Here is a 24,382-nt window from a genome sequence, read left to right on the forward strand (position 1 = left end):
CCCTCCCCACAAACTTGGAAATTCACATGTTCTGACTCAGAAACTCTGGGAATGGGGCCAGCATCCCATATTTTAACAAGCTCCAAGGGGACTCTGATACCAGCTCAGGTTTGAGAGCCACTGCCTTTATATAATCAGGATTGCAAGTTCCAAGGGGAAGTTTTTAGGCAGCTATAAGCCACCCTTTTACTTACCATCTATGCTCAGAACCAACCTGAGTGCCCCTGTCTTGCTCACGAGTTTGTTCATTCACCCATTCCACATGCTGAAGCCCTTGTTACAGTGCTAGGGCCATGCTGGGAGGCTCCAGGCCCATTCCTTGCTTGGGAAGGAAGAGTGACCACAGTCAAATGGTTCAAATGCTACGTGAGCAGCAGGCGTAACTGGTCTGAACAGAGTGGTGGGTGGGGTGGGAGGCGGGCCGGCACTGCCAGGCTTCCCGGAGGCCAAGGTATCCGGGCAATGGGAGTCTGGCCCTGAAGGATGCACAGGAGCTTGGTGAAACAGCCAGACAGCTAGGTTGGCATGAGCTGAGCTTGGAGCTCCTTTCACAGAGGCACACTCTTCCCACCAACAGACCCGCTAGAAACCTCCATCCACCCACGGACTCATCCTGAGGGGACAGGGCAGCTGCCCTGCCACCTTAGGAAGGTGAAAGTTCTATCTCAGCATCCATGGTCCTGGCTCATAAAATGACGTTCTCTCCTCCCTCACCCCTGCCCTCGTCTCCAACCCCCAGGACACTGCTGACTACGTGAAGCCAGTGACTTTCTCAGCCGAGTATTCCCTGGAGGACCCTGACCATGGCCCCATGCTGGACGACGGCTGGCCCACCACCCTCAGAGTCTCGGTACATCTCGGTACATCTCGGTAGAGGGCATGCACCTCAGGCATGAACCCCACCCCCACCTCCACTTCCTCCCCAAAGGTCAGAGCCTGAGTGTGCCGGGTGCAGAGGACACCATCCCTCACCTCGCCTTCCCACCTTCTGTCCCGGCAAACCCACAGTGTGGCCGCTTCCCACCTCCCTCGGGGCCTGTGCTGAGTATTAGCAGATCAATTCCTTAAGGGCAAGACCCAGGCCTTCTCCTGTTCAAGGTTCCCCATATCCCCAGCACAGGGGAATAAGGGGTGAGCACTGGAGAAATACAAAGAATCACTGGATGAGAAGGGACCTGAGATCTTGATCACCCACCTCCCTCCTTTACAGATGAGGACAATGGAGACCAGAGAGTGACTCTTAGAGCCCGGAGTTCTGCTTGTTAGATGACTAACTGATTCACAGAGCTCCTAAGTATCGCAAAAAGAAGGGTTTTAACTGATTGACAGAGCTCCTAAGCATTCCAAAAAGAAGCGGCCCCATCCCTCAACCGCATTTTCTAATCCCTGGCTCTAGGGCATCCAAAATGTTTGACATCTAACATTCAGATGCCCCCTGCAGCTGCAACTCCATGTAAATCCCACTCAAGGAAAATGTCAGGCAGTGATCAATTCTGCTGCTGCGCTGTAAGAGCAGGCAAAAGTTGTAAAATGGAATAGCTAATGCCTGAACCTTGAGGATTTAGGAGACGACTTTTAAACACACCACGGCACTCTTAAGCCATTCTGTGAGGTCCAGTCACTGAGCAACGTCTGTGTGAGTGACACAGTCTGGCCAGGAAGCAGTTTCAGAATTATTCAAGTTCTTACTTGCATTTCTTCAACACCAGGAAAGGACTGTACAGTCCGCAGCAATGCCCCCGAAAACCTCCCCTTCTCTCCTTCACACCCATCATCCCCCACAGCCCCTCCACACCCCTCTCCCCAGGCCTCCCACAGTCCCCCGCCAAACCCCCGTCCTCACACCTCCCCCCCATCCTCCTAAATCTGTGCCCCTGGGCTGGCGAAGTTGGATTCCTCGTTAGTGAGCCGGAGAAGGGGAAAGCTGGGTGCACTAAGTCATTTTTGTCCTCTCACAGTAATTACAAAGTCACTATGGCAAATGAATGAGTACATGGCACTTACCCCACAAGCAGGCTGAAGCCCACAGTGCAGATTAACACACAGGGTAATCCCTGCTCTGACACCGACGATCTCCGTGCAAGGTGGTGATGAGCAGCACAGGCCAGGCGGGAGGCAGTATGCACTCAGAGGACATACAATCAAGCAATCAGATGATAGGCCAGGGCTTCCTGGAGGAGGTGGCCTTTGGCCGGACTTTAAAGGCTAGGCAGGATTCAGACATGCGGAGACAGGGAGGATGGGCTTTTGTTCCTCGAGAGCTGACAGCATCACCAAGGCAGGGAAACAGGAAAGGCAGGTTGCAGCTTCATGTAAATCCCTTTCTCACCTTATAAAGAAAAGGTGAGAAACAGAGCTGAAAACTTTGAAGAGCAGCTAAGTTTCTAAAACTCTGGTTTATCTGGATTTCTAGCCCCCAGCAAGGGAGACACATTCTTCCCATCATTCTAAAAGTCTTACTTTGCCTCTACTAAATGCCCAGCACTGTTCTAATATCATAAGATCTGGCGTCTTGGGGAAGTGAGCCATTCCATATTATTGAGGGTAACAGTTGCTTATTACATTAAATTACTTATTTTAATCAGCCAGATAGAAATTCTTCTGAAGGTCATTATATAGTTCTCAAACTTCTTAAACAGTATTCCTAGTGGGAGCGGGCAGTTTTTTCTTCGAGACTTGAAGTCACCAGGATGAACTTTGGTGCTAGAATGCCGTAAAGCCCCCATCCGGAACTAAGTCCCTTTCCCAACGGCTCCACAGCGACCCCTGGATATGGCTTCGCTGGCTGCCATTGCAGTCGGCCTACTTCTAGCTGCAGATCCACCTTGCGGTGGGGAGCTGAGGGGCGAGATGGGTAGATCCATGCCTAAAGCAAGAGCGCATGGATCTGAGTGAGGGCCAGAGAGCTCTCCTTCGAGAAAAGGTAATGAATTTAAGATACACATGACTCTGTGACTCCTCGTCCCTGGTTTGGGCTGTGTTGTTGGTAGTGACAGTTACTGCCCCTCAGCTCCAGGCTTGAATATCCGGCTGCCTGCTGAGGTCCTCGCCCCCGGTGAGCCACAGGCACTTCGCCCAGGCTGGAGTGTAGTGGCGCGATCTTGGCTCACTGCAGCCTCTGCCTCTCGAGTTCAAGGGATTCTTCTGCCTCAGCCCCCCGAGTAGCTGGGACTACAGGCGTGCGCCACCACGCCTGGCTAATTTTTGTATTTTTTAACAGAGACGAAGTTTCACCATGTTGGCCAGGTTGGTCTCGAACTCCTGACCTCAGGTGATCTGCCTGTCTCGGCCTCCCACAGTGCTGGGATTACAGGCGTGAGCCATCGCGCCCGGCCAACCCCTGCTTTTATTACTGAATGCCATGATCATCCTTCCAGACACATAAAAAAGAAACTCAGCCGACACCCTGGACCTCTTTCTCCCTCAGCCCCGACAACCTCCAGGTTCCTATTGATCCCGCCTCTGGGGTCAGTAACCTGTTTTCTCCTCTCATGCCCACTACCGCACCAACACCAGCATCACCTCTTGCCTGAATGTTGCGGCAGCCTCCTCAATAGCCTCCCTGCCTCGAGCCTCCATCTTCTCACTCCATTCTCCCACAGCAGCCAGGGCAGCCTTCAGTATGCAGGTCTGTCAGGACACTCATTGCCTGAGGCATTCGGCAACTCCTACCAGTTGCAAGGCATGACCCCAAGGCCCTGTAAACACAGGCCCATGACCATCTCTTCCTCTATCTCACCCCTGTGCCTCTTACCACAGCAACACTGACCCACCCATCATTTCTGACTCAGTCCTGCTCCTGCCCCAGGGCCTCTGCATCAGGCTCTCCTTCCTCCTGGACTTCGCCACCTCCACCCCGGTCCACCCAGCTATGTTGACGGTCCTTCAGAACTCTGACCCACTGTCACTTCCTTGAAGCCTTCCCTGACTTCCTACAGGCCAAAATAGCTGTTTCTCCTCTCTGCCTCTTCTATTCCTCATGCACTTCTTTTTGGATTTTTCGCACATTTTACACTAGTTATTTGTTCATACACCAGTCTTCCCCATGAGCTGAGGGCGGAAGCTGCGTCTTCTTTGCTTCATATCCCCAGTACCAAAGCCCTTGCCCACACACAGTAGATGATCAATAAATGTTGACCAGAACTGCTCTGCTGGGTGAGTGGGGGTGGGGGTTCTGTGCTATCAGCTCAGTTATGAACTGGAGGGGAACCAGGAGGAACTGAGTTTTGAGCCTCGTTTTAAAGAGGGAAGCATCTATGGAAAAGCCCAAGAAAGAGCAGTGTCATGTCTGGGGACAGTGCAGGAAAGCCAGCACATGTCTAGTGTGGTGGAGACAGATGCTGGTGTACGTTGAGGGCGAGGGGTTGCGGGTCCCTACCCAGCTGCCCATACCTGGCTCTCCCCGGCCCAGGTGCCCTTCTGGAACGGCTGCAATGAGGATGAGCACTGTGTCCCTGACCTTGTGCTGGATGCCCGGAGTGACCTGCCCACGGCCATGTGAGTTGGCTCCTTGCACCCCCACCCTCGCCCCTTCCCCTTCACTGTCAGAGGTTCTGGGGCTCCCGGGGCCCTGGATTGTTTCCTGGACGTCCTCCTCACAGACAGCGTGGATCAAACACTTGACTTGGAGCCTGTGTTCTAGCCCAGGCTCTACCTCCAACTCCTGCATAACCTCAGGAAAGTCTCCTCTGTAATATGAAACTACTAGTCTAATCTAATCTCGAATTTTGTTAAAAAAAGAAACCCTTTCTTTGGAGCCCACATTACAAACTAGATGAAAGGTAGAGACAGGGAACTCAGAGTTCTGGATGCTTGTCCTTCAGCCCCCAGATGAGGTGACTTCTAGAGCCTGCTGGCTGAACACCTTGGGCTTTCCAATCCTTCTGATGGAAAGATGCCAGGGACACAAGCAGAGGGGGAGCAGGGGACCCACAATCCCCTGGAAGAGACAAACGAACATACCAGGGAAAATAATCAACAATATCGTATTCTTAATTTACATAACATATTTTCCAATAATTTATGCTCAACTTTGATCCAACTATGAGATGATTTAGATAGAAAACATATATACCATGACATAGACAATAAAAAGAAATAGCACATTCAAAACTTGTAGAAGGATAATGGAGCACATATTCTAACCAGCTAGGCTAAAATAAGGATTATCTCTACATTAGTGCTGAGCTTCCTGGCAGCCAAGGCCAAAAGGGAAACAGGATGCATGGAGTGGTGATGCATGAGTGGTGAGGTCAAATAAGAGCTCTGGGTTCAGCGGAGGGTATGATCTCTATGGTGGGGACACCAAGGGCCTTTGAAATAGGAAGTGGTCTTGAAGGGTGAGCTCTTTCCAGCCCTGCCATCCATTTCCCCTCTTCTCCCAGTGGCTATTCCCATGAGCAGAGGCCAGTCAAGTGCCCAGACACACCTTTTTGCCCCAACCCTGGGGCTCCTCTCTACCCCTGCTTTCCTTATTCCATCTGCCCAATCTCTGGTGCTCTCTTGTTCTCAGGGAGTACTGCCAGAGGGTGCTGAGGAAGCCTACACAGGACTGCTCCGCATACACGCTGTCCTTCGACACCACAGTTTTCATCATAGAGAGCACACGCCGGCGAGTGGCAGTGGAGGCCACACTGGAGAACAGGGGCGAGAACGCCTACAGCACAGTCCTAAATATCTCACAGTCAGCAAACCTGCAGTTTGCCAGCTTGATCCAGAAGGTAAGACCTCAGCAACCTGCCCAGACTGCCTGGCACAGAGGAAAAGGAAGGCCAGGTGGGGTCCGGGCTGGGTGTTAGAATCACGAGAAAGCTGGGTGCAGTGGCTCCTGCCTGTAATCCTAGCACTTTGGGAGGCTGAAGTGGGAGGATCACTTGAGCCCAGGAGTTTGAGACCAGCCTGGGCAACATAGTGAGACCCCATCTCTACAAAAAATATAAAATTAAATAAAAAAGAATCACAAGAGAGCTTTAAAAAGCTTGGCCCCAGACTCCTTCTCTGGAGGTCCCAACTGATTTGCTCTGGGTTTGGGCCTAGTGTCGGGAGGCTTTTAAAGCTTCCTCAGTGACTTCAGTGTGCAGGCACGGCTGAGAACCACCAGCACCAGGGGAGTCTAAGCCCGCTGGGAACATGGAGAGGAATACCCTTTAGCCTGTCTCCTGGGCCCTGGTGAGGTGCACACACACCACGCGTGTGCCACCAGCCAACAGTGCACCCTGAGGGCTTGCTCGGAAGGTCCTTCTGACGAGAATCAGAACCAGTTCCTCCCCATGTTAAAACTTCTGATCACTCCCAGCTGCTGTCAGAACAAATTCCAGACTCCTCATTGTGGCATTCAAGGCCCATCCCATCCACCTCCTGCCACTTCTCCCCTAACCCTGCCACAGGCCACCTTGTTCCCAGCACGCCCTGCTCATTCCCACCATGACCCCAACCTGGGACTCCTCTCTCCTCTGCCCGACAGGCTCCTGCTCCTACTCGGTGACCATCCACGTATTGCCCACTCATGGCGTCCAGCACTGTGCTAGCACTTGGCGTACATTTAACCCTTGCAGCAGCCTCGGGCATAGCAGTAGTGGTGGTGGTAGTGGTGATGGTGGTGTCCCCATTTTACAGAGGAGGAAACTGAGGCATAGGGAGGGATTAAGGCTTGCCTGGGACCACACAGCTGGTGAGCAGCAGAGCGGAATTCCTGCCCCACAGCTGGTGCCTGAGCCTGCGCTTTGTGATAAAAGATAGTCCTCAGCCCTGCTCTCTGGGGTATCTTTCCGGAAGCTCTCCAAGGCCACAGACGGCCCACCAGCCCACACAGCATCTGGCACAGCCCTTCGTGTGCTCTGAAGAAACATCAGTCTCCAAGTGCTAGCCTCTTGAAACCCTCGACTCCCAGGGGCAAAGAGCCTTGTCTTAGCCATGTCTGTGTCCAGAGCTGGGCACATAGAAGGCCCTCAAGACAAGTTTGTTGAGTAAACTCAGACATCAATGTCATGTGTGCGTGTTGGGGGTCCCAGGACCCTCACACACAGCCTCTGTCCTCGAGGATCTCAGTGTCAATGTGGAACCCAGTGTGCCGGGCAAGACAGGTGCTGGGCCAGGCTGTCCTCTCCACCCCAGAACCGCTGCCCAGCACCCCTCCCCGAGCGCCCCCCTTGCTTGCCACACACACAGGAGCAGTTCCTGCAGCCAGGAGGGGAAGCTGAGTGGAGGGAGGCCACCCCAGGAAAGCGAGGAGCTGCCTGCTCATGCCCCCCGTTCCTCCTCAGTGGGCTCCCCCATCCTCAAATAGACCTTAAGGCCTATCTGCAGCCACAGTCCCTTCTGTCAGGCCCAGGCCTGGGCCCCAACCCCACTCCCTCTCCACTGCCCAGAGTGACAGGCCAGACTGATGATGAAGAGCCCACCTGATGGTCTCTCGAAGTCCCCTCCTGCCCAGGGACTTGTGTCTGTCTGGATTTCAGGTATACGCAGGGAATCAAGCCCCACACCAGCATCCGCCTTCCCCTGCTTCCCTGGCCCAGACTTCACAAGGCCAGTCCCATGCCTGCTCCTAACCCTGGGGAGGGAATCACGGAGCTAGTTTCTGTGGCTCAGAAGAGCTTTTGGAAGTGAGTGGAGGTAAAGAGAAGTGGGAGACACGTTCTATGAAGTGCTGTGTCCCCACACACAGCAGGTGGGGTGCAGGGCTAGCCTGGAGCCTGCCACCTTCACAGGTGCCGCCACCCATCCCCAACCCAGGAAACGCTCATGGCTGTGAGGTCAGCATTCCTCTCCTCTCTCTCTGCAACATCCAGCCAAGGGGAACTCTAGTAGAGGAAGCACCCCTCTCAGCCAAATGCAGATGTGTTAGTCTGATCACACACTTTTTGCACACACATGCGAAAACACAATGCCTACATATTCGTCCAGGGAAACGCACATGCTCAGTATACATGCAGCAGGTACATGCACACACATGCACTGACACGCAGACACACACAGAGTCTCCACAGACACAGGCTCACATCCACACAGATGCATGCATGCCCAGAGACATGCACAGCTGTGTGCCCAGGTAATGCCCAACAGTGCAGAGCTCACAGCGGGGACAAATAATCATCCTAACAGTAGCTGCCACATACGAGTGATGACAATAGGCAGGACATGGGATAGGCACTGCATTTATGTGCATCACATCATGTAATCCTCATAACAACTAGATGAGATAGTTACTGTCATCCCCATTTAACAGATGAGCAAAATGAGACGCATACATGAGCCCCTGCCATTCTCCTGCCACCGCCCAACAGCCTCTGAGTGTGTCCCGCCCCGTGTGAAGCCAAGTACCAGGAACCAAGTCACACCGCAGCCTCTGGGGCCTCTGGGATCTCAGACGTCAGAAGGGCTGTGGTCCGGGCTTCCGTATGGGTATCAGGGCCTGAGGCAGCCCCTGCGGAGGGGGGTGCAGGCTGGGGGTAAGAGAGCCTCCAGACCTGGTCCCAGGCCCCACCTAACTGCTGCCATGATGTCTGCCACCCACCTCCAGGAGGACTCGGACGGTAACATCGAGTGCGTGAACGAGGAGAGGAGGCTCCAGAAGAAAGTCTGCAATGTCAGCTACCCCTTCTTCAGGGCCAAGGCCAAGGTTGAGGCTGGGGACAGTCGGGGAGGGCCAGGGTGGACACTGGGAGGCACAGGGAGTTTGGGGAGGGAGGCAAGAGCAACAGGAGTGAACAGAAGACCAGGGAGGGGTGGGAGGCCTGAGGTGGCTTTTATTTGTCTTTTCTCCCATGAAATGACATGCAAGTGACCAAATTAGCCAGCCATCCCCAGGCTAGCAGCCCATCCTTTAACTCAAAGAGAATTCCTACCACTCCCAGCCACTAGTCTCCCACCTGCCCTTAGCCAGTCCCACTGTTCTGCACCCTCACAAGTTTTTCAGATTTCTGGCCTCTGCCACTGTGCTGTGTATGGGGAGGGATGGGGAGAGAAACTACCATTTCATGAGCACCTACCACCCAACTGTACTTAAGAGCTCATGTGAATAGAGGGTGGGTGTGTGAAGGGAGAAGCAAAGTAGCTGGGAAAGGGAGGGAGACACCAGATTGCAGGGAGTGTTTGGACATCAGCCCTGGACAGTGGGCAGCCACAGAAGGTTCTGGAGCAGGAGAAGATCTAATTGAGGCCAAGCTGCTTGGACTTGGGAATCAGAGAGGAGCCGTGGCAGGAGCCAGCTAGGCAGCAGCAGTGCTCCCAGGAGCAGGGTCTGCACGGCTGGGGAAAGTGGAAGAAATGGGAGCGGGGATGAGGGCTCCTTAGCAAAGCACCTCCCTGGTAAGAAACAAGTCGAAGGTGTAGTTTCTGGTTTGAGGCACCGACAAACCCAGGAGCTCTGGAGTGGGGATGGAGCAGGACACAGCCCAGGCTTCCCCACCCATGCCCAGCCACTGCTGCGGAGAAGGGGCCGCTGAGGTCTCCTCACCTCGTGAGGGTGAGACCTGGGAGAGCAGCAGGTGTCTGTGCAAAGTCCCAGTAATGCCTCCAGGCAGGGCGGGGAGGAGGCGAGGAGGGTCGCATGTTTCCCCACCGCGGGGCAAAGGGCAGGGGGAGCATCAGGGCCCAGGTCAGCAGTGTGGCAGGAGCACTGCCAGACAAGGGGCAGACGCCTTGTTGGCCTGCTGGGTGGCCACTGGCCCTCATCCCTCTCCGGGCCATCCCCTCCCCATCACACACAAAGAAGAGGTGGGTGAGGTGGTCCTACCAAATGCTTCTGGCCCCTACATCCTGTAACGGCCGTCGGCCCTTCCTGCCATCAAGGCCCCCTACCCTAAAAATCCTGCAGACAGAGTCTGGAGCTGGACTTGCTGCTTTCTGGTTGCCTTTTGTTAAAAACAAAAGAAGAGGAAGAGGGAGGAGTCTGTCTCAGCCCCGAGAAACCCCACTGTGGGAGCTGTTGTCTTTGGCTGTGTCCCCACAGCAGCCCTGAAGCTCAGCTCACGTTCTCTAGCACCTGGTCCTCCCTTTCCCAGCCTGTTCCCAGCCAGCAGTTCCCCAACCCCCTAGCAAGCTCTCCCTCCCCAAGCCCGGCAGGGGACTGTGGGGAGTGGGCTGTGGGGAGTGGGCGGGGCTGGTCCCGGCAATGCCCAGACATGCGACTGCTTCCTTGCAGGTGGCTTTCCGTCTTGATTTTGAGTTCAGCAAATCCATCTTCCTGCACCACCTGGAGATCGAGCTCGCTGCAGGCAGGTCAGGGCCGTGCCTGCTCCTCCCCCAAGCTTGCTACTCTGGGGCCCGGTTCTCTGGCTGCTAGCGACTGCTCTTCCCAACACTGAGTCCGCCGCCCCACACCCTGTCCCTCACTGCCCCAACCTTGAGTGGAGGGAACGGGGTGGGGAGGGGAGCTGGCATCTGTTGCAGGTGTGGGCCAACCTGCTGCCCCTTGTGTTGCCACCGCTCTTCATTCTTTGGATGATAAATAATAATGTCAGCCCTTTACTTTTAGACAACCCTGTATACAGTAGTAATTCTCAAACCCTACGGTTATAAAGCATTGTACAGGCAAAAATCTCAGTCCTCACAGAGGCCCCTTAAGATCATCAAAGCAGGGGTTATTCCCCACACCATCTTCCAAGTTAAGAAAAGAGAGGCTCAGAGAGGGTGAGTGAATTTCCCAAGGACACACAGCAGTGAATTGTGCAGCTGGAAGCTGAACACTACTCATCCTATTCCCCATCCAGGGCTCTTCCTGTTCTAGTCACCTCTCTCCCATTTTTAAGAGGCCTTTTCTTACTCTGTGTGGGTCTTCCTGTCTGTCTGTCTGTCTCCCAGGTCTCTCAGAGGTAGCTTGCTATATGCTGACACCATGAATCACTTTGTGTCAGTAGTAAATACATGTCTCTTTTGTGCAGAATTACCTCTATGTGGGGAAGGACAGAGGGATTCTGTCCACTGTGGAGCCTTACAAATGGCAAAAATCCTTAGCTAAGAAATAAATACCACAGACAAACCGAACACTAACATTGCAGCACACACACACGCAGGTCAGAGGTCACAGAAGCACTGGCACTCACACCCCACATGTGCTCGCGTCCCAGCTACAGTTAAATGAATTGCGCGTTGTGATAGAATTCTCACACGCCACGTGGCAAACTTGGCAAGGCCTCCCTTGCGCTCTGCCCTGCTCTTAGAAAACCCAGTCCCGTCTTCACGGGAGAAATGAGTGCGCACTTGCAGAGCAGTGTCTCTGGCACAGCTGTGGGCGGTGTCTGAGAACTAGGTGTGTGTAGGAGGGGGCTCTGGGGGTGCATCTGTGTGTGGTGGGTCTCCCTTTTCTAACCAAACCCCTATCCTGGGGGTAAGACTTCCAAAGGGAATCAAACTCAGTCTATGTAGCAAGCAAGAATCGTACATTTTTATGTCTAAAATGATTTGCCCCAGTAGTTCATGGTGCTCAGATATGAAGGGAGGTACACTGGACAGAAGCCCCCGAAGATGTCTGTGAATTTCACTCCCAGCCTTCTCGTGGCAGCAGAGTGCCCCTGGCCGCCCTGTAGGAGCTGCCCCCGGTCAGTCCAGGGATAAATGAACGACTCCACTGTGAATTCCTCACCATCCCTCCTCCGTGGGCGAGCCTTTGCCACAGGTGTCGTCTCCCACAGACCCTGAGAATCCAGCAGGCAGCAGGATTGGCCCGCCTGACAGACGGGCAGCCCGGTGAGGGAGGCAAACAGGCTGGGGTCCCGTCCATGCCAGGCCAGGCACAGGCCTCCCAGATCCAGTCCAGAGCCCTCCCCTGACTCCACCTAAAGGGGCAGCAGGTAGAGCTGGTGTCATCCATCCCCACTTCTGGCCCTTCCTCTCCTAGGAGACGCCTCAGGTTTCCTGTCTGACCTGTCTGGTGCCCATCAGCCCCAGATAAGCCAGCGTGCTCCTTCCACAGTCTGCCTCAGACCCTTCCCGCTGCCTGTGCTGAACCCCTTCCTGACCCTGCTGCCTGGCTCTCCCTGCAGTGACAGTAACGAGCGGGACAGCACCAAGGAAGACAACGTGGCCCCCCTACGCTTCCACCTCAAATACGAGGCTGACGTCCTCTTCACCAGGTGGGCCGGGCTCCGGGGGCCCCAGGAGAGGGAAGGCATGGAGAGTGGGAGGATGGAGGCCTAAGGGGGGGTACCCTCTGATGAGCCCTAATAGGGCCAGACGCCCGCACTAAGGGACTATGGATGGAGCCAAGAGTGTCCCTGATGGGTCAGAGAGTGCAGCTCCCCATCCAATATTGGGAGGGGATATCAAAATAGAGCAAGAAGGAGACACAGGCCTGGCCCTGGGGAGCTCCCAGCAGGGGCAAGAAGGGAGGGTGGGGGCAGTGGGAGGCGTCCAGCCCTGGCATAGGCAACAAGTGGATGCATGGTCTGTAGAGAATTTAAAAACAGTAATAATATCTGTCATAAGTCAATCTGCTTTTTATTATCATCTTACGCCAGCACATCTAAACAACGTCAGTGGGAAAAGACTCCTCCCCAAAAGACAGACTGCTCCCACCCCCGCCCCCTTGGTACGCTACTGGCCCCCAATCGGACGGAGGAAACAGCCCCTGTCCTCTAAGAGCTCACAGACAGATGGAGAAGTCAGGGCAGAACAGCAGATACGAAGAGGAAGCTCAGGCCCTCCCACACCAGCCATCCCTAGAGGGTGGAAGGCAGCACAGTGGCACGGTCGCTCCGAAAAGCAGCTACACCCCTAGGCAAACAGGCTGGGGCAGGGATGAAATAACTGGCTTTTCTGACTCACGCCCACCCACTCAGGAGGCAGACATTGCTCACCCATGGCAGCGCTGATTCCTGCGAAGGCTCAGAATCCTTCCAACATGACACTCACTCCCAACCGACACAAGAGGGAACCTGTTTTTTGTGGCCCGGGGGAGGCCGGCACATGCCGTCTCCCTCTTTCATTCATCTGTCATTCCAGCCAGCACTGACTGAGCTCACGACAGCCCTGTCCTCTGTCTCTGCAGGAGGAGCAGCCTGAGCCACTACGAGGTCAAGCCCAATAGCTCGCTGGAGAGATACGATGGTATTGGGCCTCCCTTCAGCTGCATCTTCAGGGTGAGGCTGGAGGGGAGCCGGGTGGAGGGGGAACGATGGGATCTGAGCATCCCCATCCCGGAGGGGAGGAATGTGGAATCATCACTAGTGCCCAGAGTCCGGTCTCAACCCTGCCACCCACCCACTGTGCGACTTTAGGCACGTCACTGCCCCTCTGGGCCTCTCAGTCTTCTGAAAAACAACTGGACTGCAGTGGGAGACATATGGGTGAAGATAGGGTGTGGTTACCTAAAATTCTTTAAAAAAATTTTTAAACAGTTGTTTAAACACACTAGGGTTTACTCTCTCCCATAAAAGAAGTCCAGAGTTGGCAGCTTCACAGAGTCATCCAGGAGTGGGTCTCCTATTCCACCATCCTCGGCGTGAACTTGCCAGCCTCCAGTTTGCCTCACAGTACAAGATGGCTGCAGCTCCAGCCATCACGTTCTCATTCCAGGCAGCAGGAAGGAGGAAGGGGAGAAGAGCATGCTCCCTCTTTATTAAGGGACCTCCCTGGCAGTTCCTCACTCTTCCAGTGACCTCTCTTTATCCAGAACGTTGTGATTCAGCTGTAAGGGAGGCTGGGAAATGTGGCTTTTAGTCTCAGTTCTGTCACTAAGGAAAAAGGGAGAATGAGGGTTAGGAGGCAACTCAGCAGCCTCTGCTACAGTGGGCCCTGATAGCTCCCTCAACCCTGAACTGCTGTAAGTTTATCAACGTCTCCTAGGCTGCGTGAAAGCTGAGGACAGGCTGACAGCTGGATATTGGACTTCAGACACACTGAGCCCTGCATGGCTTGTTCAAGAGAGGCCCAGTAAGCTGCTCAGGGCCACACAGCTCATAGGTAGTGGGGGCCCAGGATTAGATTCCTGGTCTTTCTGATTCCAAACTCCTGCTTAGAATCACTGTTGCCCTGGCACTAAATGTGACACTGCTAGAATGTGAACAATCACACACTCGCTATTTAGTAATACATCCTTTGTTAATTAATGATTCCATCTCATAATGCATTCATTGCTGTCACCGTCTTCACCCCTGGCCTCTACAAAATCCCCACCACAGCCAAAAAGAGTTGAAAATGCAGGTGGACTGGGTGCAGTGGCTCAAGCCTGTAATCCCAGCACTTTGGGAGGCTGGGGCGGGCAGATCACGAGGTCAGGAGATGGAGACCATCCTGGCTAACACCATGAAATCCCGTCTCTACTGAAACTACAAAAAAAAAAAATTAGCCGAGTGAGGTGGCAGGCGCCTGTAGTCCCAGCTACTCGGGAGGCTGAGGTGGGAGAATGGTGTGAACCCGGGAGGCGGAGCTTGCAGTGAGCCGAGATCACGCCACTGCACTCCAGCCTGGGTGATAGAGCGAGACTCCGTCTCATAAAAAAAAAGAAAAGAAAATGGAGGTGGCCCCTGCTCTCTGGCCTCTGGATCCCCACTGGCTTGTCTTCAGCTTCCAGCCACCCCTCCCCTCTCAGGCTTTCTTGCACTTGTCTGTGCAGTCCCCGGCCACAATTTGACAGAGCGTAGGAGCTTCCACAGCGAAAACACCAGGGGCCTTGAGTGGGCCTTTTTCCCAGGCCTGGTGTGGGAATTGCCACCCCCAGGGGCTCGTTGGCCCCTGTGGACCTTGTTTTCCACCCCCCTCAACTGACTGTACTGACACCCCCCACCATCTCTGGCCACAGATCCAGAACCTGGGCTTGTTCCCCATCCACGGGGTGATGATGAAGATCACCGTTCCCATCGCCACCAGGGGCGGCAACCGCCTGCTGAAGCTGAGGGACTTCCTCACCCACCAGGTACCGATGCCCTTGGGCGCCGGCTCAGGGGAGGGGACCAGAAGGAGACAGACATTCCCCCTACGTGTGTCCCCAGGTTCCCAGACCCCAGCTCCCTTCTCCAGGGCCAGGGCTAGAGGAGGAGAAAAGAAACATCTCTGGGAACGTGCGTCTGCCAGAGCTGGTTGTGAGGCTGTGTGTGTGTGTGTCCGTGTCCTTTATGTAGGCGAATACGTCCTGTAACATCTGGGGGAACAGCACTGAGTACCGGCCCACCCCAATGGAGGAAGACTTGAGTCGTGCTCCGCAGCTGGTGAGTGCCCCCCATGCAGAGAGCCACAGTGGCTGGGGTTAGAGGCGTGCCGCCAGCGCTCCGGGGCCACTTCCCTCCTGATCCAACAGCTTGTCAATAAGAGCTTACTGAGCACCTAGATGTACCCAGCCCCAAACCAAGAAAAAACTGAAGGAGGAAAAGACTTCTTGGCCTGTGTGAGTCCCCCATCTCACAGGGAGTGGGACAGACCCACAGAGTGAGTGTCTGAGAAGCCAAGGTCACAGCCTGCGGTGTGCCAGGCAAACGAGCAGAAAGGGGTGGGGACAGTGGACTTGTACCTGGGCCAAGCGGGTCCGTAGGATACAGAGAAGCAGAGAGAAGCGGAACACCGGAACACACACGTGGCTTGTACTGGAGACATTTGGCCGCATCAGCTGGGGCCTCCTGCCCTAGAGATGGAATGCAGGTCAGCTTCAATTTCCACAGCCCTTCCGAAACACCTGCTTATTTCCGTTTGCTTTCTCAGGGTTGCCTCTGCCTCCAGATACCAGTTTCTCACCCTGCTTCCACTGTTCTTTACCCAGACAACAATCTTCGCTGTTTTAATTTTATTTCCCCCAGACAAGTGCCCCCCACAAAACACTTATTGAGGGTAGCGTGCTTTGCCAAAGATTTGGGCTGCATTGGGGTTGAGGTGGGCAGCGAGGCAGCAACACTAGCAACTTTCACCTAATAAATTCTGTTTGAAGATTGGGTTTCCCATCAACGTTAGCTTCTCCACTTAATCTTTATATTGTAAATGATCTTGTGGTATTACTCTAGCTAAGACCTCCAGTGCAATGGTAAATAGATATGATGATGACAGAATCATCAGGATTACCTTAATCATGATGACTTAAAGGAATTTATTTTTATTTTGATTGTTAAATATGATCATTGCTATAGGCTTCACACATGAGAGGATTTCAAAATCATTAGGCATCCACCTTCCAGTCCTGATTTGGTTCCTTCTAACTTATTTTGGTTTGCTAAATCTTAAAAAAAATATATTTAAAGGACACCCATTTTTCCTCAGCTAATAATGTTAAAAAACACTGCAGTAAGCCATGCACAGTGGCTCGTGCCTATTGTCCAAGCACTTTGGGAGGCCAAGGCAGGCGGATCATGAGGTCGAGAGCTCGAGACCAGCCTGGCCTGCATAGTGAAACCCCATCTCTACTAAACGTACAAAAACTAACCAGGTGTGGTGGCGTGCATCTGTAGTTCCAGCTACTCGGAAGGCTGAGGCAAGAGAATCGCTTGAACCCGGGTGGCAGAAGTTGCAGTGAGCCGAGATCATGCCACTCTACTCTAGCCTGGGCAACAGAGCAAGACTCTGTCTCAAAAAAAAAAAAAAAAAAAGGACTGCATTGACATGGTTAAATTCCCAGGACGCTTAGTTATTTAAGAATGGACTGAATGGTTGGTATCATGGCTTACAAAAGTGTTTTGAACTTGATGGAGCTTATGTTGAGAAGTAAAATTTAGTTTTTAATTTTTATCTTTTAATTCCATTTTTCCACAAACTTTTTGAAATTCCTTTGAGAGGAGCGAGCAGGAGCATTGTCATGGTGGAGAAGGACTCTCTGGCGACATTTTCCCAGCCATTTTTCTGCTAAAGCTTTGGCTAACTTTCTCACAACACTGTCGTAATAACCAGATGTTCTCTTTCTTTGGCCCTCCAGAAAGTCAACAAGCAAAATGTTCTGAGCATTCCGAAAAACCGTTGCCATGACCTTTGCTCTTGACTGATCTGCGTTTGCTTTGACTGGACCACATCCGCCTCTTGGTAGCCACTGCTTTTTTTGTGCTTTGTCTTCAGGATGGTACTGGCAAAGCCACCTTTTATCTGTTATAATTATTTGAAGAAATGCTTCAGGATCTTGATGCCACTTGTTTAAAATTTCCATTGAAAGTTCTGCTCCTTTCTGCAGCTGATCTGGGTGCAGCAGATTGGGCACCCGTCAAGTGCAAATTTGGCTCAACTTTAATTTTTCAGTCAGAATGATGTCAACTAAGCCAACTGAGATGTCTATAGTGTTGGCTAATGGTTCTGCTGTTAATCGTCAGGCTTCTTCAATGAGGGCCTGGACGAGATTATTTTTTTCCTCACAAATTGATATGAATGATCTGCTGCAAGCTCCATCTTCAGTGTCAATGTCCTCTAACCCCTCCTTTTTTTTTTTTTTTTTTTTTTTTTTTGAGACTGAGTCTTGCTCGGTCACCCAGCTGGAGTGCAATGGTGTGATCTCGGTTCACTGCAACCTCCGTCTCCCCGGTTCAAGTGATTCTCCTGCCTCAGCCTCCCAAGTAGTTGGGATTACAGGCACATGCCACCACGCCTGGCTAACTGTTTGTATTTTTTTTAATAGAGACGGGGTTTTACTGTGTTAGCCAGGATGGTCTCAGTCTCCTGACCTTGTGATCTGCCTGCTTCAGCCTCCCAAAGTGCTTGGATTACAGGCGTGAGCCACCACACCTGGCCCTCTAGTCCCTTCTTAAAACAAGTTATCCATTTGCAAACTGCTGATTTCTTTGTGATATCATCCCCATCAACTTTTTATAATGCATCAATGATTTCACTGTTCTTCCACTCAAGTTTCGCCATAAATTTGATGTTTGTTTTTGCTTCAATTTTAGCAGAATTCATGTTGCTCTGATAGGGGCTGTTTTCAAACTGATGTCCTTCTTAGTGCCTCAAACTAGATCGTGTTCACATAGGTTACAACAAGTTAATACGAGTTTATTTTGGTGCAAAAAAAGTTTTGGAATCCATGCATAGTTTTTCCGTAATACACATTTTCCATGAACTTTATGAAGACCCCTTTTATCTGATTCAGGAAGTTCCCTGGGAGTTTTTATCATGAACAGAAGTTGGACTTCCTAAAATACTTTTTCTGCATCTGTTGCAGCGATCATAGAATTTTTTATCTTAATGTGTTTATATGGTGATGGGAAACATTTATAGATTCCCTAATGTTGAACCAAAGTTCTGTCCCTGGAATATACCCAGGCCGGTCACAATGCACAGCTTCAACTGGAGCATCAGATATACCGTCCTTCATTTGTCCTTCAGTCATCCCCTGGCAGACACAGTGCACATGTCCCCCACTCGCAAATTTCTCCTTGTCCCCTGTCCTCTTCGCCTGCCCCCAGGAGCAGAGCCCCAGTCATTCAAGCAGTGTTGCCGCCCCCTGCTCCCCTAGCCCAGCAGCTCAGCCCTGAGACCCATCTTCTCTTTCAGAATCACAGCAACTCTGATGTCGTTTCCATCAATTGCAATATACGGCTGGCCCCCAACCAGGAAATCAATTTCCATCTACTGGGGAACCTGTGGTTGAGGTCCCTAAAAGCAGTAAGTAGAGCCCCTGGGCTGCGCTGGAAGGAAGAAGGGAAAGGGGGTGGCTGTTGGGATGTCTTCCATCTGGGGATGCCTGGGGAGGGGACGGGAAGAAAAGCTTCCAAGCCAGCTTCTGACGAGCCCTCTGATTGCACAGCTCAAGTACAAATCCATGAAAATCATGGTCAACGCAGCCTTGCAGAGGCAGTTCCACAGCCCCTTCATCTTCCGTGAGGAGGATCCCAGCCGCCAGGTGAGCCCCTGGGAGCCCTGCAGAACTGGGCTTAGGCCAGACAGCTTGGGAAAGGGTTGGCCGCACCCTTCTAGAGTTTTCCTACAACCCCTGGCTGCATGTCCCAGCAGCAGAGAATCAGGCAGACCTGAGGGCTGTTAGGGCGGCCGCTGAGGAGAGGGGAAAAAGCAAGACAAATGGGCCTCAGGGGCAACACTAGGGAAGGTCCAGAGGTCTAGTGTGAACTGAATTTGTGAAAACCAAAGGATGGGAGATGCCTCGGTATTGGCCTCTTTATTAGTTGGGTAAAAGCAGGTTGTTACAGATCATACTGGCTTCATTCGGGGTCCAGGAAAGGAGTGAGACTCTGTGTGAGACCCAACGAGAAGTGAGGTCTTAAAGAAAAGCCCATTCCTGGAAGAAGTAGCAAAGGAAGAAAAAAGAAAAGATTTACATTTGTGAAAGCAAGCAAGCAAGCAAAGCCCAGTCCTGTGGAAATAGACAGGGCAGCCGGGCGTGGGACGCTGCTGCCCTCCACTGGCCACACCCCAGAAATGCCAGCCTGGGCTCCAGGCGAGTGTTCCTGTTACAGAGGCGGAGTAAGCTCCCATCCCGACCCCAGGGAGATGCTGGAGAGCAAAGAGGCGGGGTCAGGAAGCATCCCTTATAAAACAATCCAACAAAAACCAATCACAATAGGGCAGAGGGATGCCAGGCAGAGGGGTATCAGGATCCACCTAAGGAGCTGTGTTGTGTGTTCATTCGTTTGGCATTTGTTGGGTGTCTCTCCTACGACTCCTTCGGCCCCAAAAGGGGAAACGGGGATAAATTAGGCAGGCAGGGGAACAGGGACAATAAACGGGTGAGTGAAGTCTGGGGGTGAGCGCAGTCTGGGGGTGAACACAGGCCTGGGGGAGCGGTTCAGAGCGAGAGACGTCCCTGGAAAGCTTTCTGGAGACTGTTTGAACCGAATCTTGAAAGATGCTGGAATGTTCCCAGCATCCAAGAGAGGGAGGTATGGTACAGGCACCCACACACACACATATACCCTGCACATACAGAGATTGAGAGAGACAGAGAGACAGAGAGAGAAAGAGAGAACCCTTCTTCTCACATTGATGCTTGTCTTTTAGGTGACTTTTCCTTCTTCCACCCCCACTCAACCCCCCCAAAAATTCCTCTTATACTCTGTAGATGCCTCACTTCTCTTTTAGAAATCCAGCAACCCCGAAATTAAGCCCCCGTATGCTGGGCTCTGTGCTAGGTGCCAGTGCTGGGGAGGCATAGCCAGGTACCCGCCTTGAGGGACAGAAAGAGCACACATAAGGGCCCTGCCATTTGCTGGCCCCCAGCTGTGTGCCGAACACGGTGACAGACCTCACAACACTGTGAGGCACTGTCGCCACCCCCATCTCTCAGTTATGCACACCGAGGCGTGTGAGATGAGGCAGGAGGGACAGTGACTCGCCTCAAGTGGAACAGCGAGTCAGTGGCCAAAGCAGGGCCCTGTCTGCTGTTGCGGGTGGTCCGTTCACTCCACATGTTAGCTGAGCTCCTGCTGCATTCCCGGCACAGTTCCAGGTTCTGAGGATAGGGCAGGGACAAAACAACGCCCCCGCTCTCCTACAGCTGACATTCTAGGCGGGCAATAAACATAAATATAAACATTGTCAACTGGTGATAAGGGCCACCCAGAAAAAGGCACACATCTAAGGGTGGAGTGCCAGGGGGTGCTGTTTTATACAGGGGAGGTGGGAAAAGCCTTTCCAAAAAAGTGACATCAGACAGAGACCATGAGGAAGACAGAAATGTTTTGCGGCTGTGTGAGGAAAACCCTTGCAGGCAGAGGGAATAGCAGTGCCTGCAGCCGGCACGCCATGGCATGCATGTTGGAGGCCAGGTGGCCGGAGTCTAGAGTAGAGTGAGAGGGAGCAGGAGGTGAGGTCAGCAAGACAGGTGGGACCAGAGAGGAGAGGGCCTTGCAGGCCAGGGCCAGGACTGCACTTTTTACTCCGAGCGAGCTTGAGCAGAGCATGGGCCTGCCTTCCTGGTTAGAAGGATCCCTCTAGCTGCTGTGCTGAGAACAGACTGCAGAGGGGAGGCAGTCGGGCAGCGCTGTAGTCTCCAGAGGAGATGTGAGGGCGCTCAGGTCCAGGAGGTGGGAGGAGTGGCCACATTCCAGGTGTTTCCAAGATAGAGTGGACACACTTTGTTGCTGGGCTCCGTGTGGGTGAGAGTTAGGGTCAGTGATGGATATGTGGCTTCTGGCCTAAGCAGTGTGGAGGGATAGTGCTGCCATTTGCTTAGGTGAGAAAGAACTGGAAGGAACAGGCTTGAGGGGCTGGGGTGTTAAGAGCTTGGTTAGGGGCCTGTTACAGTTGCCGGGCAGGCCAGGAGACGGTCGGTAGGAGCCTGGAATTCAGTGGAGAATCCAGGCGGAAGACAGAAATGTGAGAGCAGTCGGCGTGTAGACGGTGATAGCCACAGGACTGAGGGAGCTGGCCTGGACTTGCTTTCTGACCTTCCCAGCCCTGGCCACTTTTGCCTTTGGGACGCCTTTCTCCACGGGAAAAAAATATTTAAAATTATGATTTATAACTGTGTTGGCACAAAGACAAAAAAATGTTATCCAAGCTGGATTTTATTCCATTTTTTCCTCTAATTTAAAAAGAAATGTAAACATTTTCATGGGCTCCTAAAAGTGTTATGGGCCTTGGCACCATGCCTACCGTGACTTGTGGGAAAGTCAGCCCTGAGTTCACCCAGGAAGTGACTCTAGAAAAAGAAGAGGTGCAAGGACTGAACCGCGGGACACACTGACCTTTAGAAGTGCGGGAGGCGATGCGGAGGCAGCAAAGGGAGAAGGAGTAGCCCATGTGGTGGGAGGAGGATCCAGGGAGTGGTGGGGCCTGAGGCCAAAGGCAGCAAGTGTCTCAAGGAGGCGGGATCACCTGGGCCACTGAACCCAGTGTCGGCTGTTCAGGTACTGGTCGTCCTGAGGCCTCGGCTGGCCTGTCCATCCATCCCTCTGGCATCCCCCTGAAGAAGAGGATGCAGCTCTCCCACCAGGTGCCAGCTGTCTCCACCCTCCTGCCCCTCCCATGCTGCCACCCCAGCCCCAGAACAGTAATGCTGTTGGCCTGGCCCCCATCCCTTTGCAGATCGTGTTTGAGATCTCCAAGCAAGAGGACTGGCAGGTCCCCATCTGGATCATTGTGGGCAGCACCCTGGGGGGCCTCCTGCTGCTGGCCCTGCTGGTCCTGGCACTGTGGAAGGTGAGGGCCCCCGCAGGGGAGGGAAGGAGCAGCATCCTGGCTGGTGGGCTCAGGCTCCAGCCCCTGGAGCTTCATGGCCGCTGCCATGTTCTCCTCTCCAAGGGAGCTGGCACCCCACCCCCTCACCACAGCAGACACATTGGTTAGGGCCAACACAGGGCACTCAGACTACGGCTCTGACCTATCTGTGGGTACCTTTAAGAACCTGATGAGAACTAAGGTTCCTATTAATAGAGAAAGAAAAAAAAAGCAAGTACAAACAACTGCACAAAATTTCTCCAACAATGTCAAGCTGTTAACAAACCTCCCAAAGTCCGTCTCTGTCTCTGAAGCTCTGGTTACAAACCCCTTGTCTCAGCCTCCTCCTGCTACAGATGAAGGAGGCCCAGAGAGGGATGTTGGCTGGGGCTGGTCACACAGCAAGGTGTGGGAGCCAGCATGACTTCTTGTATGCCACCCATGGTCTCATCCACTGTGTTCCAGTCCACAGAGGCAGCTCTGGAGGAGGGGGTGCTCAGAAGGAGCTGGGGTACTCAAGGAAGCCCTGAGGGAGGAATCTCGAGGAAGGGTAGTGGAGGGAAAGCAGGGGTAGGCCTTGTCCACCCTGTCCTCCTCTGAGACGTCTCCCTTTGCTTCCTCACAGCTCGGCTTCTTTAAAAGTGCCAGGCGCAGGAGGGAGCCTGGTCTGGACCCCACCCCCAAAGTGCTGGAGTGAGGCTCCAGAGGACACTTTGAGTTGATGGGGGCCAGGACACCTGTCCAGGCAGTGTTCAGACCCAGGCCTGTGGCCCCACCGAGCTGGAGTGGAGAGGAAGCCAGCTGGCTTTGCACTTGACCTCATCTCCTGAGCAATGGCGCCTGCTCTCTCCAGAATGGAACTCAAGCTGGTTTTCAGTGGAACTGCCCTGCTGGGAGGCTGGGACACCTTCAACACAGACCCCTAGGGATTTAAAGGGACACACCCCCACACACACACCCAGGCCCACGCCAAGGCCTCCCTCAGGCTCTCTGGAGGGCACTTGCTGCCCCAGCTACTAAGGTGCTAGGAATTCGTAATTATCCCCATCCTTCAAAGAAACCCAGGGAGGAAGACTGTAAATATGAACCCAATCTGCACACTCCAGGCCTCTAGTTCCAGAAGGACCCAAGACAGAACAGATCTGAAGTCTGCCCTTTTCTCTCACCCTTCCCACCCCTCCATTGGCTCCCAAGTCATACCCACTCCCTTCCCCATAGATAGGCCCCTGGGGCTCCCGAAGAATGAACCCAAGCCCAAGGGCTTGATGGCGACAGCTGCGAGCCAGGGATGAAGAAAGACTCTGAGATGCGGAGACTGATGGCCAGACAAGTGGGACCAGGATACTGGATGCTGCCCTGAGATGAGAGGCAGCCGGGCTCTGCACCCACGTGCATTCATGTTGACCGCAACTCACACATTCCCCCACCAATTGTGGCCCCTTGCTCTCAGCTGCCAACCCTCCCAGGCCACTTTTGTTCCCAGGTACCTCATGGGAAGCATGTGGATGACACAATCCCTGGGGCTGTGCATTCCCACACGTCTTCTTGCTGCAGGCTGCCCCTAGACATGGACGCACTGGCCCGGCTGCAGCTGGGCAGCAGGTGTAGGGGTGGGGAGCCTCCCCTCCCTGTATCAGCCCCTCCCTACACATACACACTGCCTCCCATCCTTCCCTTATGCCAACCAGTGCACAGGGAAGGGCTTGGTCAGCGCTGTTGAGGGGTGCCCTCTGGAATGCACTGAATAAAGCGCGTGCAAGGACTCCTGGAGCCTGTGCAGCCTCGGTGGCAAATATCTCATCCGCCGGCCCCCAGGACAAGTGGTATGACCAGTGATAATGCCCCAAGGACAAGGGGCATGCCTGCTGCCCAGCGGAGTAATTTATGCCTTAACCTTGTTTTGAGGTAGAAATGAAAGGGGGACACATCAAAGGCATCTGTCCCCTTGTGCACAGTACAACCTTTACTGTCGTAAATATTTTTGAAAAATTAAAAATACAGTGTTTAAAAACAACCAAGCACTGACATCCCATTCTGTGGGCAGAGCACATCACAGTGAGCCACACTCCGCTTTGAAGGAGAGGAAGTAGCTGAGGGGGCTCCTTGCTTCCTCCCCGCTACATGTTGGAAGGGACTCATCTGCTATTTGCTGCCCACAACATGCCCTCCAAGTGGCTGCCTGGCTTCTGTGTGGCGTCTCCAGGGGTGGAGTGCTCTCTCTCCCAAGATCGCCCTTCCATCTATGGCCAGTGTGGATGGTTAGGACCCAAATGTTTCACTGTAGCTTCTGCCCTTGGTTCCAGCTCTTCCCTCTCATGCCTCCCAGACTTCTCCAGGCCAGTTTCATTGTTAACCCTCTTACACTCTGACT

General features: G+C 53.3%; 1 protein-coding gene across 1 annotated transcript in view; it reads left to right on the forward strand.

Moving 5' to 3' along the window:
• Nucleotides 1-24,025, forward strand: part of LOC105487976 (integrin subunit alpha 11) — a 132,587-nt gene extending 108,562 nt beyond the window's left edge. Inside the window, exons 18-30 of the mRNA XM_011751628.2 lie at nucleotides 740-850; nucleotides 4,412-4,497; nucleotides 5,513-5,720; nucleotides 8,522-8,620; nucleotides 10,145-10,221; nucleotides 11,985-12,074; nucleotides 12,989-13,079; nucleotides 14,741-14,854; nucleotides 15,060-15,146; nucleotides 18,391-18,501; nucleotides 18,644-18,739; nucleotides 21,880-21,993; nucleotides 22,637-24,025. Of these exons, the coding sequence (XP_011749930.2) occupies nucleotides 740-850; nucleotides 4,412-4,497; nucleotides 5,513-5,720; nucleotides 8,522-8,620; nucleotides 10,145-10,221; nucleotides 11,985-12,074; nucleotides 12,989-13,079; nucleotides 14,741-14,854; nucleotides 15,060-15,146; nucleotides 18,391-18,501; nucleotides 18,644-18,739; nucleotides 21,880-21,993; nucleotides 22,637-22,708 (1,356 nt within the window). The 3' untranslated portion in view covers nucleotides 22,709-24,025. The remainder of the gene's footprint in view (nucleotides 1-739; nucleotides 851-4,411; nucleotides 4,498-5,512; nucleotides 5,721-8,521; nucleotides 8,621-10,144; nucleotides 10,222-11,984; nucleotides 12,075-12,988; nucleotides 13,080-14,740; nucleotides 14,855-15,059; nucleotides 15,147-18,390; nucleotides 18,502-18,643; nucleotides 18,740-21,879; nucleotides 21,994-22,636) is intronic.
• Nucleotides 24,026-24,382: the final 357 nt, after the last annotated feature.

The sequence above is a fragment of the Macaca nemestrina genome, chromosome 7, assembly GCF_043159975.1.
Source record: "Macaca nemestrina isolate mMacNem1 chromosome 7, mMacNem.hap1, whole genome shotgun sequence".
Classification (NCBI taxonomy): domain Eukaryota; kingdom Metazoa; phylum Chordata; class Mammalia; order Primates; family Cercopithecidae; genus Macaca; species Macaca nemestrina.